The sequence below is a fragment of the Martes martes genome (genome assembly GCF_963455335.1).
Source record: "Martes martes genome assembly, chromosome: 6".
NCBI classification, from domain to species: domain Eukaryota; kingdom Metazoa; phylum Chordata; class Mammalia; order Carnivora; family Mustelidae; genus Martes; species Martes martes.
The window spans coordinates 116,249,122-116,266,365 of NC_137893.1; the positions used below are offsets into that span (position 1 = coordinate 116,249,122).

The 17,244-nt window shown below is 55.2% G+C and overlaps 1 protein-coding gene across 6 annotated transcripts in view; it reads right to left on the reverse strand.

Moving 5' to 3' along the window:
* Positions 1–17,244, reverse strand: part of ANKS1A (ankyrin repeat and sterile alpha motif domain containing 1A) — a gene marked incomplete at its 3' end in the record, with an annotated part of 176,938 nt that overhangs the window by 12,575 nt on the left and 147,119 nt on the right. For all 6 annotated transcript variants that reach the window (XM_080806335.1, XM_080806333.1, XM_080806334.1 and 3 more), the window contains one exon: positions 13,884–13,990. In XM_080806335.1, coding sequence (XP_080662461.1) covers positions 13,884–13,990 — 107 coding nt within the window. The remainder of the gene's footprint in view (positions 1–13,883; positions 13,991–17,244) is intronic.

A 17,244-nucleotide genomic window follows, 5' to 3' on the forward strand; every position in this document is an offset into this window, starting at 1 on the left:
TGTCCCCACAAACAGAATTCTTGCACACGTTTGACACCTGTTCTTGGACTTAATACACAGACATATCTCAGAGATATTCCGAGTTCAGTTGCAGACCACAGCAATAAAGGGTATATTGCTATAAAATATGAGCCAAATGAATTTTTTGCTTTCTTAGGGCTTATCAAAGTTATGCGTACACAATACCGCAGTCTGTTAAGGGTGCAATAGCATTATGTTTAAAAAAAAATACATACCTTAATTACAAAATACTGCTAAAAATGCACCATCTGAGCTTTCAATGAGTTATAATCATTGATCTCAGATCACCATAAAAAATATAATAATGAGGGGTGCCTGGGTAGCTTGGTTGTTAAGCATCTGCCTTCAGCTCCAGTCATAATCCCGGGGTCCTGGGATCGAGCCCCGCACTGGGCTCACTCTCAGTCTCTCTCAAATAAATAAAATCTTAAAAAAGTATGTAATAATGAAAAAATTTGAACTATTTCAAGAATCACCAAAATATGACACAGAGACATTAAGTGAGCAAACAGTGCTGGGAAAATGGCCCTGACAGACCCAATCGATGCAGAGTTACCAGAGACCTTCCCTTTGCAAAAAATACAGTTTCTTCCAAGTGCAAAAGGGAAATGCAATAAAATGAGGCATGCCCTATCCGGGAGACTGCCCCGCCATCTGTACAGGTAGACCCGCCTCTTTTCGTCAAAGCTGCCTGATCATCCAGGTTAGGGACATATGACAAATTATTTAACCAGTTCCTCACTGCAGGAGGACTATTTCCTGTTTCAGCTTTGCACACAGCACCGCACAAATACCCTCGTCTGCGTGTCACCTCTAGGATGGTTATTCAAGAAAGACCGCTCAGTCAGAGGGTATGTGCATTCAGGAGTCTAACACATACTTATTCTCCCATCAGTGATATGAGTGCTATATTCCTCGCATGGTCAGCAACAGGGCAGGAAAATGGCTTATCACCACATTTCTTATCCTGAGAGCACCCCACCCATACGGCCCCTCCCGCATCTTTTCAGGCTTTATAGGTCAAGTATTTACACAGCAATTACCGCCCCATTCCACAGCCTTGATACTCTAGCGAATAAAAGGGACTACAGTTACCCCTACTTCACAGCTCAGGTAGCTGAGGCCCAGACAACAGGAATAACCTGGAGGGAGGCCCTCAAACGTAGGCTTGGAGCCAGAATCCCGCCTGGTGCTCCTGTTGGTACACTCCAGGGCCACAGGCGCAGGGAGCATGGTAGCTCCTTTTCCAGGAATGACCCCCTTCCAGACTTTGTGTGTTTACGCAGATGCTGATCTTTTCTGTGTTCCATATGGAGAAATTCTTTATAAAGTAAGGAAATGAACACCTTTTATCTGTCAACAGAGTTAGACAATTGTTTCTTCCAGGTCATTTCTCTTTTGACTTTCCTGTCGGTTTTGTTCCATATGGAAATGTACTGGTCTGCACCTTGTAGAGCTTCCCTCAGTTCTGTCAGGCTTAGAAAGACCTCCCCTTGCCAAGATTTTTAAAAACAATTCTTGCATATTCTCCTGCTATAATATTAGTTTCTTTTTTTTTACAATTAAATCTTTTATCTATCTGGAACTTTTTTTTTTTTAAATGTATGGTTTAAGGGCTAGGATCCAGTTAATTTTTTTTCTAGGCGGCAAGTTGTCCATTTCTCAAATGAGCTATCTTTCCCCTACCAATCTGAGATGACCTCTGATGTGTCCTAAATTCCTGTTTTTCTGGGACTCTTTCTGTACTTTCTATTCTACTGAGGTGGGTATTCCTTATGCCCACTTTACAGATGGAGAAGTTGAGTAACTAGTGCCACCTCATGCAGACCATCACTGGTGGCCTCACCTTTGTACCCGAGCTGCAGTGAATGCTGGCACAGTAGCCTCCCCAGGGCCTGTACGTGGTGACCAAACCTTTGCCCCACAGAGGACGCCTCCTAAGCCGTTAACTCCAGGGAGCCCAGGCAGAGACAGGCAGGGTGGCAGCTCTCTCTGCTCAAGCCTCAGAAGGCCCCCTACGCCGAGGGTACCCCTCCAGGTCTGAGGCCAGCTCCTAAGTCACCCCGAACCCAGAGTCATCACCTGGAGTTCCCGCAGTCCCGCGGGCCCAAATGTAGGGTATGTGAATGGGAAAGGCAGCAAGGGGCGGCCACCTGCACAGACACCCTGCCCGAGGATGAGGGCACGAGTGGGACCTGTGCTGAACAGAACAGTGCACCCTGGCAAGTTTCTGAAGTCCTACTGTAGCCCCAACATTTACTCCCGACCCTTCGCAAGCTTTTTGGGCAACATTAATGCTGAACTGAGAGCTGACAACCAGAAAGCCCAGATCCAGCTGGAGAGTGGGCCTTCATTACTCAGTTAGGAGGAGGGGTGGTGGCGCCGTGTATGCGGCTGTGAGGAGACAGAGGCAGAGGGAAACAAAGGAAAACCAAAGGATGTGATGGAAAATCAAAGCGGGGAGCCACCAGAGCATGTCCTGGGAGCAGGCAGGGTCTCCTGACTTCCTGCATGTGCCACATCATTCTCTTGGATCAGCTTGTGTGGGGACTATAAGTAGCTCCAAACCCTCAAAGGGGAGAAACATTCTGGAAGTTTCCACACCCTCTTTACTAAAGGGAGAATGGGACTGCTGCCTTTTAGAACCATCTCCATGAGGAGGGCAATGGGGGAAGAGAGACATTCTACTTTACCTTCTACCACACTGATATTTATACCAAGGGCTACTTTTGTCCCAGAGCTAAGAAAGTAGAACAGCTCTTTGCCCTAAGCATTTCAGTGACTAGAACTTTCCTTTGATTAAAAAAAAAAAAAAGTGAGTGTAAGAGAAATCTGAAACACTTAAGTAGTTAACAGTCAGCCAGTTGGGTTTAGTTCCTGAGGAAGGGAGGACAGGAGGACAGAGCGTCAGGGCATCCCTGTCCCAGGTTCTGCTTCCGCCCCTGCTGTCCTGTCAGCCCGTGCTCACAAGCACCTGGAGGGCGCTGACCCTGTGCCTCACTTTGCAGGCAAGGCCTCAGGCTTCATGGTCACTGGTGGTGCTGGGATCCTGCCTTCTGGGCCTGGGCCCACTCTCTAGACATCCAGGGAAGAGCACAGCAAGTGGTCCTCAGGGTCACTATGGGTAACAAGAGTTCTCTTTGTGGGGGAGGTGACAGGCAAAGGTGCCAGTGATATGGGTCCTGACCACGTCCTGGGACTGTGCATTCATCCCTTGGAAAAAACTCTCTGAGATAGGAACTGCCTGATTATACAAAGAAACAGGCTCACAGAGCAGAAGTGACTTATCCAAGGTCACAGAACTTGTGAGTGACAATGGGACAGTTAGACCTCTATCTCACGCTCCAGGCTCTCTCTACTTGCTTAGCCGGGAGTCTGCTGTAGACAAAGCGAAATGTCACAGCAGCAGCAGCCTGAGACCAGGGCAGGGAATCCGTCCAGCACTCGGGCTCTGGGACCAATATCCCTACCGCGGAACCTTCCTTCCACTACCTGCTCTCCACCTCGGGGGAAGGACAGCATTTCCTTTTTACAGGTAAAGAATCCCAACTCCTAGCACCTCATGGGCCCCTGGAGGCGCTAAGAGTTGAGGAGGGCAGGGCTTGCCGAGGCCTCACAGGTAGGGAGAAGCAGGGTCTGGATATGGCCCAGGCCTTGGCATACAAAGCCCAAGCACTGGGCCCAGGGCTCTCAGAACCAAGGGGCCTGGAGCAGGCTGAGGTTGGCCTGCCCGAGCTCAGGGCAGGACAGCATGAACCTGCTCAGGGGACTGGCTTGCACAATCACACACCATCATTCCTGGGCGTCCTTCCTCGAGAAGGCATAACCAAGAAGCCATGCCTGTTGTGGCAGCTGTAATTAGTTTTACTTTCCATAGGCACGGTTTCCCCTTCCTGCCAGTATCTGCCATTGGGCCTCACCCATGGGTGCAGAATGTGGTACCTCGAGCAGTGGCTTATCAGTGCCGAGTGGGGTTTCTGAGGGCCAGAGTCTGAGCCTGGCTCAGTGGATATGTGGACAGTGGGGAAGAGGGAGGCCTGCAGCCAGGGGCCGCGCGAAGGACGGAGCACGGACAGCAGGACCTGCCCCCGGGAGTGCAGGGGAGAGTCCAGCAGAGGCAGAGGGAACGGATGTTGCAGGCCCCACAGCTCTTTCTCCCCAGCTTTCCCTGGCCCTCCAGGGCTCTGATTATCTTCAGAGTCTTCCTGACCCTGTGATTTTTGCAGAAGGATCCTTCCTTCTGCATCTTGAGATGTACCTCACTTGTGAATATTTTGCTGGAAATTTCTTTAACTGCTGGGCATATCTTCATTCAACAAATGGTGGAAAAGGCCTAAGAAGGAACATGTGGGATTGTGGCACAATGGTGTGGGCCCTTCTCAGGCAAAAGGAAAGCTGGCTGAGCTGCCTGCTGAGGGCCCCAAGGCTGTTATGGGCTAGAGACGCCCGCCTGCCCATCTCACTCACAGCTTTGCCACCTGAGTCTAGGGCAATGCCCAGCCTGTTGTCTGCGTGCAACACCAATCTGCTGAGTGACCAGGGAAACTGATGGTTGGAGGGGACTCCATAAAAAGAAAAGTCAGAAAAGCCAAAACCGATGCTGCTGACTTCACAACTGTGGTCTTTTGGAGTCTTCTGAGAGAGACAAGGATGAGAGGTGGGGATGTGCTGGGGTGTGGAAGGGGAGCCCCAAGGATGTTTGGGACTTGGGGGTGGGTGGTGGCAGGATCCACAGGGAGTTTCACGTGGAGGTGGGGAGAGGGCAGAGAAGTGGGTCAAGAGCTCCCCAGTTGAGGAATAGCACGGGACAGAAGCCACCCTCCTCGGGAGCAGGGAGAAGTTCCGGGTGGTGGGAGAAGGGAGGTGGGCGCAGGGAGGTGGGCCTGGGCTTGAGGGCTATTCCAGGGAGTCAGCTGGTCCTGCCCAGGACAGAGAAAAGCTGTCCTGTTTAGTCACGAGGAAGCGGAGGTTCAGTGAAGGACAAACCTGCCTGAGGTCACACAGCACTGTCTCTGCTCTATTCAGTTCACAAAGCTGCCTCTTCCCCGGCCCAGAGAAGAACCAAAGCAGAAAGGCCACAGTCATCTGAACATCACCCTACAGTCCTGACTTGTTTCCGGGCACGTGGGGCTCAGCAGTCCCTCGGCAAAGGGTCCGAGCATGGGGAGGTGTGAGCCGAGCTCAGGTCCAGTGGCCTGGACCGGGGCTGGGAAGCTGACTCCAGGCCTGATCATCCACGATCGACAACAGCCCCAGCCCCTGCCCACCACGGAAGCGTGGCACTCTGCCCACCTCCTGTGCACAGGGAAGCACTCGGGGCAAGAAAAGGGGCGACCGCAGCAAGCCTGGCCAGGTGCGAGGCCAGGGCTCTAGGCTGGGCCCATTAGTGAGACGCCAGGCCACGGATGTTTCAGCCTCTCCTGGAAGGAGACGAGCCCTCAGCATGCAGGTGCTGGGCACAGTCCTGGCACCAGCTCTGGAGCCGCCTCTGCTAGGGCCCCGATTCCACAGCAGACTGTGAGGTCAGTCAGCCTCTCCCGGGCCTGGCAGGTCCTGCTCCTCCTGCCTCCGGGAATCCAGGACCCAGTAGTCCATGCAGTGGGTCAAGTCCCTGAAGGGAAAATACTGCAAACTCGCCACCCCGCTCAAACTCAGCCCTTGTGGGAGCGATCCAGAGCAGGACAAGGCCCAAAGGCGGCCTGGGGGGAAGCCCAGACTGCTGTGGCCATGGTGAGCCACAGACCCCTGCCCCTCCTCACTCTCTGCCCCCCTCTCCCAGAGGTCCTTCCTGCTCCCCCTGGGTGAGCCCCTCGCACCCCAGACCACCCAGGTCTTCTCGCCCTCTCCCTCCTGGCCCACCTGCGAGGATGCACGGGTGTTAGTACAACCCCAGCCTCAGAATGGCACTCCTGGCTCAGAACAGGGCCCTGTCCTGTGTGTAGCCACCTGCGCTCCAGGGCACTGGGCCCGGGATGGCCCAGCACTGGGGCCGGGTACGTGCCCTAGGAACCGCAAAAACCCGCTTGTGGTGGAGGAAGCCACGGTGTCTGCTGGCGGGTTAAGTCACTGGGTGCCCTGGACCCTAGTGTGGGCAGTCACTGTAGCTAGTCTTAGTTAAATGTCACCAGCAAAGGTGTGCGAGCAATACAGGAGAATGAGAAAAAGTCAGGCTTGCAGACAATGCATCTGGGCACTCCACCTCCAGGCCTAGACCAGATGTCGGCTCCCCCGGGATCGGGCCCCTACTCAAACAGAGGCGGACACCGTCTGATGGAAGAGTGTCTTTTGGCAGAATAGCACTGGACTGGCCTGCCCCTCCCGCCTCATTTCCGTATTCACCGTGGCCGCTCTCTCCTCATTCACTTGGTCATTTCTCCTGCCATCTGTCATGAAAAAGCAAAGACTCAAACCTCTCTTGGGGGACAGAGTGAGAGACAGGGCTGCGGTCCTGGCCACATTTCGCCTCTGGGGAAAGCCTGGCACCTAATGTCCCTCTCCTCTCCAACCCAGCTCTGTGGGGAGGGATGCTCCTGAGGCTGCCCTGCACTGGGGGGGGGGGGGGGGAGGGCACTGAGGGAAGGGGCAGCCCGAGGGCACCCAGTGGGACACACACGCCCCTCCAGGCACGGATCTGTGGGCCCACTTCCTAGGAGGCGAGCTGCCACAGCTCAGTAACAAATGAGGGGCTCAGGTGGTGAGAGGCCTGCATGCACGTCCCCCTTTGGTCAGATCCAGGGCAAGTCTAGCCTACACCCCCCGCCGGATCCATGTGTGTGGAGGCCTGGACTCAGCCCCCAGGCCCCAGATGCCTCACGGGTTATTTACTCTGCAGTCCCTTCAGGAACTTTGTTGGTTTCCATGGGTCTTTCCCGCATCAAAAACAATTTTTTTTCCTGAGTAGAGAAGTTATACAAATTTACTATAGAGCATTTTAAAAAGAAATAAAGCACAAAGAAAAATGTAAAAGCAAACCCACAGATCCATCACCTCATGGGAAAAAAAGGGGGTACCATTCTGGTATTCTTTTCTAAGAGAATATTTTTTAAAAGGTAGGACTGCAATTAGTTCTATCACTTTGGTGTATTTTTCTAAGCTTTTATTTAAAAACTTTTAGCAAAATTGGGCTCATAGTATACATGTTGTTCTTTTAATTTTATCAGTCCCCCCCCATTTTCCTGTATTGCACGAACACCTATGCCAGTGATATTCAGCTGTCTGTCAGGACTAGCTACAGTGACTGCCCACACTGGGGTCCAAGGCACCCCACAACTTAACCTGCCAGTGGACACGGTGGCTTCCTCCACCACTGGGGGAGCAGGGCATCTGGGAGAGGGGGCAGAGAGTGGGTTAGGAGGGGCAGGGCTCTGTGGCTCACGCTGTGGCCCCAAATGTTAATAATGACAGAAAACAGAAGCCTCACTCCCTGAAGCACACATGCATTCTCTCACCTCGGGGCTGAGGGCTTTCTGCGCGCCACCGCCACATACAAGGCAGTGCGGTGTGCAGGGGAAGAACCTGTTCAAATAAGAACTGAGTTCAAATTCCGACTTTGTTGCTCAAGGTTCTTACAAACTTAGAAACTTATAAAAAGGAGTAAGCTCCCCCGCTTCGCAGGTTAAATAAGGAATTCTGTGGTGCTGAGTGCTGACCTGCTGCTGGCAGGAACCAGCGCTCAGGGAGTGCTCTTGTGTCGCCCAGCCAACCTGCTCCTGCCCTGGGGCTGTGTCACAGAGCCTCCCACAGGACACCTTCCCCCAGCTCAGCCCTGCCCTGCGCCCCCTGCTCTCCGGGCAACCCCCGACCCCACTGCAGCCCAGACCTGTCCCCACCCAGAGAGACAGAACTTGACAGTGACCAATGCAAGCAGTTCTACAGAAGAGGAGGAAGAGGCACAAATGTCACCAGTTCTGTTTCTGAAGCCAGAGGCCCTCGCCACCTGTCAATCTCAGAAGGGCTCCCACGGATGGTGCAAGAGCACCAGTGTTGGGACTTGTCTCCCAGTTTTGTGGAAACGACACCCCTTTGTGACCCTTGCTCTCCCAAGCAGGTTCCTGGCATCCCCATTCTCTCCACACCAGGCCCAGCACCCTTCCCTCCAGCTGCTACCCATCACCCCCGAACACCTGCCTTTCTGAGGCCTTCTCTGAGATCAAGGAGCTGTATCTACCCTCCAGATCAGCAGTGGAACTTAGCTAGGCCCAAGGCAGACTGGAGTCAAAGGGCTCAGTTCCAAGATCACCCCAAGCAAGCTTTACACCACGGACCTGTGGACAAAGCCAGTGTGTGTCTGGCAGAGAAAGGCTGCTGCCTGCGTTCCGTGCAAACGTGCCACCATACCGCCTTACGTTCTTGCGCTCACAGCCGGTCTCAATGGCTGTTATGTGTCAAACAAGGAACAGTGTGTCCCCTGCAAACTTATGTCCCCATAAAGTAAGTGGTCAAATGAGATGCCATGGGACAGGGTATAAACAAGGGGGCACAAAATCTTATGAGGGGTGCTGGAGGAAAACCCACATCTCATGACTCCCAGTCTGGTCCTCTTTGTGAGGAAAACCCACATCTCATGACTCCCAGTCTGGTCCTCTACTTCTCCCCTGAGCCCTTCTCCCTCCAGTTGACTTCACCATGGCCTCAGCAAGCGCCCGACATAGCACATTCCTGGGAAAGGAGGTGTGGAGACTAGAGTGGGAGGCGGGAGCATGCCTCTGGGCCCAGGAGGCCTGCTTCTAGTCCCAGCTTAGGCATCTGCTTGCGGAGCAACCTCGGGCAAATGACTTAATCCTAGAGTCGGCAGTGTGGACTCAGTGGGCCCCAGGAGTCCACGGATGGGCTCCAGGGATGCCCGTGAACACGTGAATTTTAACTGATACTTGGTGTGTGAGGAGGTCTGTGCTTCTGATAGAGACACATGGGCCCCTGGGCCCTGCCCGTGGGCGCTGGTGGGGGTTGGAATATGTGACCACTCAGACATTTGAGATGCTGGCACAGAACCCCTGCTGCTGCTCAAAATCAGAAGCCAAGGACAGTCCAACTCCATCTTCAAGTGAACTCGGTTCATCTCACAGACACGAAGATAGTTCTCAGCTCCTTTCCCTGTCAAGGGGACTGGAGAAGGCCAGAGCAGTACCAGGGGAAACCACAGTGGGACTCCAGCTGCTGTCACCTGACTCTGAACAACTCCACATGGTCTGGCAGACAGCAAGGAAGAGGGAGAGCAAGAGAGAGCATGGCCTGGAAAGAGGCCCGAAGTGAGCCTGCCTTGTCCCAAGGTAAAAGGGTCCAGCAGAGACGAGGAAGCATCTGGTGGTGCATCCACCCTTGGGACCCCTCGAGGAGGTGACCACAGCCGTGAGTCAGCCCAGGAGATGGGATCCGCACGGTCTGAGAGTGTTCCTTTCAAAGCCCAGGTCCCAGCTCCGTGGATCCTCCAATGCCCCTAGCTGAGGAAAATCTCCCTGTCGGGCCCTGCTTCACATTGGGGCATAGAAAATTCCGAAGGAGCAGCCAGCAGTTAGAGTGCTCTGTGAGCTGAAGAGGGTGCTAGGGCAGATGGAGAAGTCGAGGCAGGGAGGAGGCGTCCAGACTGCAGTGCCGCAGCAGGCCCAGGCCAAAAGGGGGCCTGTGGAGCCTCAGGGGAAGAAGGCAAAGGGAGGGAGCCCGGGAAGTCAGGGTAAGAACCCAAGGGTGCAGCTTCCCTGTGCACAGAACGCCGGCTTCCCAGGCTGGAGAGTGAGAAGCTAATCCGGAGACAGAGCATGGAGAGAAGCTCTGGGGTCTGGGGACCTGACTGGAAACCTCACAGAGGCCAGCGAAGAATGCCCTCCTTCCCGAGCCTGTGCCTTTGAGCCCTCTCAGGGCTCACTCCTCTTCACCTGTCATCCCTCCCCAACACACAGGAACAAGCTGGCATGGCCTCCGAAACAGACAGGAAAGCAGTAGGAGCCAATCTGCACGTGGCGGAAGCCTGTGGAGAAATAAATTGACAGGAGGAGCAAGTGGCCTCCGTGACGATGCTGGCTGTGAGAGGCGACGGGCCCGCGGCTTGGTCTGTTTCTGACCCAGCCGGAGCTGGCTGCCAGACTCATTTCCCTGTTCCGTTTGTCCCCCCGGCGTAGCCCCAACCACATGCCCGTTCTCCACTGTGCGCCATCATCTAAGGTGCACCCTGACTCCAGGGACTCTCTGCCTGATGAGGGCCACAGCCAGAGGGCCCCCCATAACGCGGCCGTCAAGGCTGCTCATAGTCGAGCCCAGCCCACCCCTCCAGCCTGGCTATGCTACACTATACTATACCATACTGACTTCCTTATTTCCCACTGACCGCTCAGGCCCCGCCCTCGCCCCTCCTCCAGGCCTCACAGCCCCGGCAAACCCTTAGACAGCACGTGCGATCCAGAAGTTCAAGCTGCACGGATCTGGGCTAGTGTCTCGGCGCTGCCACTTACAGGCAGTGACTCCGCCCTCTGGGACTCACAGCCCCAGCTAGGACTCGACCAACAATACACCCAGGGCCATGAGCCAGCTCCTCGCCCAGCATGGGGTCCGCGTCCGGGAAGCGGGGTTCTCCTCCCCTGTGCTCCTGCAGCACCTACAGGCCTCACCACAGCGCGTACCACTGGGCTGCTCTATTGTTTTCATTGCTTTGCTTTGTGTGCTTGTTTTCCCAGCTGGACCATCAGGTTCCTTCAGACACGTGCATTATTTGCTTTTCTGACTTCAGATCCATTCATTCATGGTAGCAAAGGCAGAACACCTACTACATTCCAAAAGAGAGTCAGCCACCTACAGTCCCCCTTAGATAACCTCCGAAATGTTCTGGTCAACCCCCTTGAACCTCTCGTGCAGAGAGGTTTTCTTTTTTGAAAATTAAGATCATGTCACACATGGATTTTTGTGTCTTGATTTCTTCACTCAACACTCCAAGGTGAAGGTTTCTCTGTATCAGACATGCTTCAAAAACTTTTTTTAACATCCACCTAACACTGGCATGTGGAGCACCATCACTGACTCAACTGCCACCCCAGGAAGGGAGGTCAGGTTCAGTCCCCAGACAGGGAGACCGGCACTCGCTGACCACCAACCACCTTCCTGCAGTGTTGATCAAATGCATTTCCTCCCTTCTCCTAGGCAAGCCCATTTCCCGTGGACAAGACTCAGGGTGAAAAACGGAACCGGCTGTGATGTGTGAGTCAGTGTGGTGGGCTGGCTGGCAGAGGTGGGAGCCCGACTCCTGGGCCCTGTCTCCCCAGGACTGGTGTCGGCCGGATCAGCCAAGGGAACATCCGGCAGCGTCCCCTGCCTTGCCTCTGACCCCTCCAGATCAAAGGTGCTCTCTGCCCACAGGCAAGGGAGGGTGAATAAAGTTTAAAGTGCAATGCTTGTCCAGCTCAGTCACCACATCACAGGGGGAATAGCCCAGAGTAAGAGGACGCTGGACCTACACAAGACAAGATCCAGGAGGGCATGACAGAAAGTGGCCAATTTTCTAAGGGGCGGAAGTGTGTTCTCTGTGGCTCAAAAGGTAAACCTGGGGCCAGGGGACAGAAACCATAAGGAAACAGATTTTGGCTCAGCCTGAGTGACACAAAGAACAACCGGCTGTTACTTTGCAAGGTGGTGAATCCCCCAACACTGGAGAACATGGGGGCCAAGATTATCTGGAAGGGCTTGAGGCATAGCTGATAGACCACACAATGGCAAAGGCCCTCCCACCCTGACGGGGGTTGTAGGAGCCCGTCACAGGGACATGCTCTAGCAGTAGCCTGCCTGTGAAACATTCTTCGTGTCCATACGCTCCTGCTACAACTAGAGCCCGGCTCCCGGGGAACCACTTGCGCATCTTGAAGAAGAGTCTCCCGGGCTTTTTAGAACCAAGAAAAACATGTGCAACCTACTGAAAACCCAACTACATGGACAGATACCACAGCTAGCGAGATGGAAATTATACCATATGCAGCGAGAAAATGCCCCCCTTCTTGTGTGTTTTTTCCTTTTTTCTGGTTGCTAAAACAATTAGCCTTACAGTCCATCTGGCAATTTACATGCAATTACCCAGGATGCTTTGCATGGGTACTCCGGCCACTCCAGGTATCAGAAGAAACATGCTCAACTGAGGTGTAACCGGCATTCCTTCCCGTACAGACTCCGCCCCCCAGCGCCCAGACGGAAACAGGAGAGCGGCCACAGGGAACAGCTTGTACCCAGGGCAACAGGAGGGGCCTCGAAGGCTCCTGGAAAGACTGAGCTCCCCGCCTCCCTTGATGAGTGTCCTTCCACGAAAGAAAGAAAAGAGACACATTCTAATAGAGCCCCGCATCCTGTGTGGATGCTTGGCTCAGAGCCAGATTTACCAAGCTGCCCGCCCAGCTACTTTCTGGGCGTGAGCATGGGGAGAGGCAGGCAAGCGATTTTAAAAAGGAGTCTTTAAATGTTGTTCGGGGGCTGGGAACCTCACTCTTTCCAAAGTCAGCAGGAGGAGGGGTGAGACGTCAAGAGCTCAGTCTCTAAAATACTGAAGCACAGGGAGGGGAACAGTGTGAAGTCCATAGCCTCCCCCCACCCCCGCCCTTGCCTGTTTGACAGCTGGTCTGGTGAAGGGGCTGTGCTGGGAGAGGGAGGGTCCCTCGCCACTCAGCACCAGGGGCCAACTACCCCAACTCACCGGCTGAACAACCACCTCTATCCAGGGTTTGCTGCCCTTCCCCCAGGACCATGGGGAGTCAGGGATTAGGTTATAAGAACCATAAAAAAAAAAACAAAACCATAAATATACCTAGTTCAACTTACAAAAACAAACAAACTGCTATTTAAAATAACTGGCCCTAAACCGGCTTTGGAAGGGTGGTTTGCTACAGACTTTACTGTTTGCCCTGGAGATGGAGCCTGTCCTAGTGAGAGTTCCTCCCGGCAGCCCCAGGCTTGCTCCCTGGGAAAGCTGCTATTCAGAAAGCACCAAATGCAAGCCCATCAGTGGGAAACCCACGGGACCCACACTGGAGCTAGAAGCTCTGGGCTGACTGACCCTGACCCCTTTCCTTTACCTGGAGGGCTTCCAGGAGAGGGAGGCTCATGGGTACCCTGCCTGAGCTACTTTCTGGGCGGACAGAAGGAGCACTGGATCCCAACCCCAGGTCCCAGCCAGGCCCGGATTCCACAGGCAGCCTGAGGAGAAACATCTAGATTTTTCTTTTTCTTTGACACCTTGCGTTGTGTAAGAAGACAGTACAAAATGATACCTCAGAAGAGCAACTGATCCCTCAGACTGCCACTTCAGCCTCTCCTCTGGGCCATGCCTGAGGTTAGGACTCCCTGAGGCTGCACGGCCACATTCCCCACCCCAGATGCTGGGCCAGGCTGTACAGGCGAGAGGCCTTTCTGCTGGCCAAGGCTCCTTGCTTCAGTGACTACCTGCTTCACAGCAGCGTTCTTGGGAATAAAGGAAACTTCTGGTATCCAACAGAGATGGGACAGGGAGGCACCACAGGGAACCTAGCTGTCCCATCCACCAAAACTCTTGGTGTCTGACCCAGAACGAAAGGGCCTTGAGGCCTCACCACACAACACATGGTCTGAGGCCTGAGAGGGGGACCAGAGAGAGGCAAAGGTCTGAGGGCAGGGACCCAGCCTCTCGGGACAAGGACCTGCAAACAGCTCTCCCAACAGAACTATTTCTGGGAGCAGAGTTTAGAAAGAAGGCGCACGACGCTCAGCAGACTTCCTGGATGTCTAAATCACTGCACCCGGCGCTTCGCTGGCACGCAGGTCTACATACCGTTTCACACTCCAGCGGGGGCCACAGGAGAGCAGAGCAGCCCGTTTCCGCGGGCCTGCAGCCCTCCCCCAGGAGGCCTCTGGGCACTTACCAGGAAGCGGACATCGTCAAAGCCATTCAGAAGCAACCTGCTCTCATACTGCTGCAGCCCAACGGCCTCCAGCCACTCCCCGACGCTCTGCTCCAGCGTCCGCGAACCTGACGAGAGAGGAATCGGCAGACGCTTGAAAAGGGAAAAACCATTAAGGCGGTAGCAGCGGCACTCAGAGGAAGACAGATGGCACTGCCACATCATAGTCATTACCATAGGGCAGCCAGACTATGTACAAGAGACCAGAGAGCAGAGGACCTGCAGCTCCTCTTCCAGGTGCAGGTCAAGGGCAGGATGGCCCGGGCTGCTCACACACACACACACACCCGCCCCCCCCGCCCCCCAAGTCCGAGCGGCTCCGGGGCCGCGGTGGCACATGCACGGTCGCCGCGCACAGGTCGGGGCAGCTCCTCGTCAGCGTTCGCACTGAGGTTATTTCAGGAAGTCTGTTCCCACAGGCACTAGAGGGGCTGGGGGGCTCCTCTCATCCATGCAACTTCTGGAGCCCCCGCGCGGCCTCGGGCGAGGGGCAAGTCCTGCGACCTTGCAGCACACACCGGTCGGGAGAGCGCACGCCTCTTCATGCAGCGGAGGGACACAGGCACACAGCGAGGGCTCCGGGAGGGAAGCGGCGGCGACTGGTCACAGGGACCCGGCACATGCAACGCAAGCAGCACAGAACCCGGCAGGGGGAGAAAAGAGACTTTTACTTGTTTTCCCCCAGCAGTCCCGGAATAAGCAAACCATGGCCACCGGCCCTTTGTGCTCAGAGGCTCAAGGCAGAGGGGCCGAGGGTGCAGAGCCTGGGCGGCTGCCCAGGAATCAAGCTCAGGTGTGGCTCGGCTGTGACAGCGACATCGCACTCCTGGGGGCTACGAGGCCGGCGGGGCCAGGAGCTCGGTCCACAGCTAGACTCTGCCTGCTGGCGAGTGGGGCGTCTCCCGCGCCAGGGCGCTGGCTGAACGGCTGCCTTCCCGGGCTGGGCTCTTTCGCCGGGGCTGGGCATTCATTTTCCTCTTGTGGTAGTGGCTGTGCCTGTGACTCGCCTGCCTGCTCAGGTGGAAAGCAGGCAGGCGGATCCAGTTCTTGGCTAGGGAAGACAAAACCCAGCCCGAAGGAAGAAAGGGGAAAAGGAAGCGGTCCTCTGTCAGCTGAGCTGCTGCGGCTTAAGTCTATTCACGTTCGGCGCTGTTCTCGCTTTGGCTGAGTGATAAAGACAGCAACTGTCTTCCCAGGATCTCCGGATCTTGACGTTCTCTTCGGAGGACCAGCGGGGAAGGGACGACATGTATCTACTCTGCTCTTCGCGCCGGACAGGGGCGTGTGGCACAGTGGGGAGGAACAGAGTTTAGCCCTCCCTGCAGACCTGAGCTGAGCGCCAAAACCCCACCTACTTCTCTGGTTCTCCTGGGCAAGAACAGATAAGAGGAAAAGAAAAAAAAAAAAAAAAGAGGAAGGGAGGAAAAAGAAGAACCAACTACGAAAACATCACCTCCAGAGAACTCTTGACACGGTGAAAGTCATTCTGTTATTCCCGGCACTTTCTGCCCTTCAAGGCAGTCCAAGGCCAACTGGTTTGGTTATCTAGGAGCCCCCGGCGACCCACTGTCCTGGGCTCCCCTCCTCTGTCTTCTGCAGAAGAGGTGGTGGTCAGGGACCCGGCGGCCTCCTGATGCACGCTGCAGCAGCGCTCCAAGACGCTGGATCCCCTTTCCTTGAGTGGGGCTGTCTGCTTCCAGGGAACCTAGGCAGCAGGCTCTTGTGTGCCCACGAAGTCAAGTGTCCCCGGCTGCTGATTCATTCCTGCTTGTAATCCCCCAGCCGGGCAGCTGTGGTCCTGCCTGCTCCCAGCGGATGCGTGCGCTCACAGAACCGCAGCAGAGTGCTTTGTCTGGAGGCTCCTGGGCTCCACGCTGCCTGCTGCCGGCCCCACAGCCCTCGCTCGCTCTCATAATGTCTGGCCCTCCCCCTCTCCCCTCCCCACCCTCCTCCCTTCCACGCTCAGGAAAATACATCAGGGATCGGACATCGGAGCAGAAGCTGCTACTGCTGCCGCCCAGGGAGAAGGACACAGCAGCACAAGCACCAGAGCAAAATGACAGGTTCCCCGGCATCGCATGTCAGCCGACACACATGCGTATGAAAGGCGGAGACGGGGAGACTCTACCTGCCGCTCAAGGGGCTGGAAGCAGCTTATCAGGGACAGAGAAGGCACATTCCTACAGTTTGGGCCAACAGTTTCTAGGACAGCCAGAGAAGGGGACAGAGGAATGACACGGCCCTGAGGGCACAGCCCACAGGTGAAGTGACTGCCCCCGCCCCCACTCACCACGTAAGAAAGATTGTGCCTCCCTGCCAAGAGGGTAAGCCATGGGGCGTCACAGAAACAGGTGATGAAATAAAGACGTTCCACCTAATATTCCTCAGGTGAGCGAGCGTACTCAACAACTTGGAAAGAGGCTTCTCTCTGGGCCCATCAGAGCCCAGGGGAGAAGCACCAGGCCCAGAGCAGGCTCCTCACAATCTAGAGGAGCAGGGCGTGGGAGGGGGGCACAAGGAAGAGGCCCGAACCCCAAGTACAGCTGTGAAGACAGAAAATGTAACATGTACAGGGACCACATGGCCCCCTCTAAACATGCGGGGGGGACGCCTACAGCTCAGCAGACTGTAGACGGCCCTGGTGAAGAAGGGGGTTCTGTGTGCAGGGAGATCAGGCCCCTGAGGAGCCTGCAGTGAATGGCTACTACAATGGCTGGCTTTAGCAAAATAAAGCAAGTGATCTCTGCCGCTGCTTGACAGACAGGCCTTTGTTCAAAGCAGCCAGAGCTGCCCGGGCTAGTGGGAAGACTTCCCCTCACGGGGCTCCAGACAGTGGAATGAGCTGTGAAACCTGTCTGTCGGGGATTCAGGTAAGTGGCTCCAGTGATGGAATCTCAAGTTCCCGAGGCCCAAGACAAGAATAAGACTCCAGTTCCGGCTAGGGTCTTGCCCTTCAGGACACGCGCCTCTGTGAAACCAGGCACACTGGGCAAACCTGGGCTTGATTAATGGCTGCCTGACAGCCGGCCGGCTCCTCCTCCTCCCGGGCTGGCAACCCCAGAGCCCATACCTCCTCTTCCAGATCCAGAAACCTAAGGACAATCTGAACCCTGCTACTGACTATTCAGAACAAACGAGAACTCTGCTCTGGTCCGAGGTGAAGGCTGGTGCTCCCTCAGGTCCTGGGGAAAGCCCCCTCCCGCCCCATCGGGCAGAAGCCAGAGTTCACGGGCAGAGCTGAGTCTACTCTCCTATGCTTCCTGGCCCGGCAGCAGCGCAGACACAGTGGGCTGGGCCTCTACAGCATGGGCGGATGCCCCCT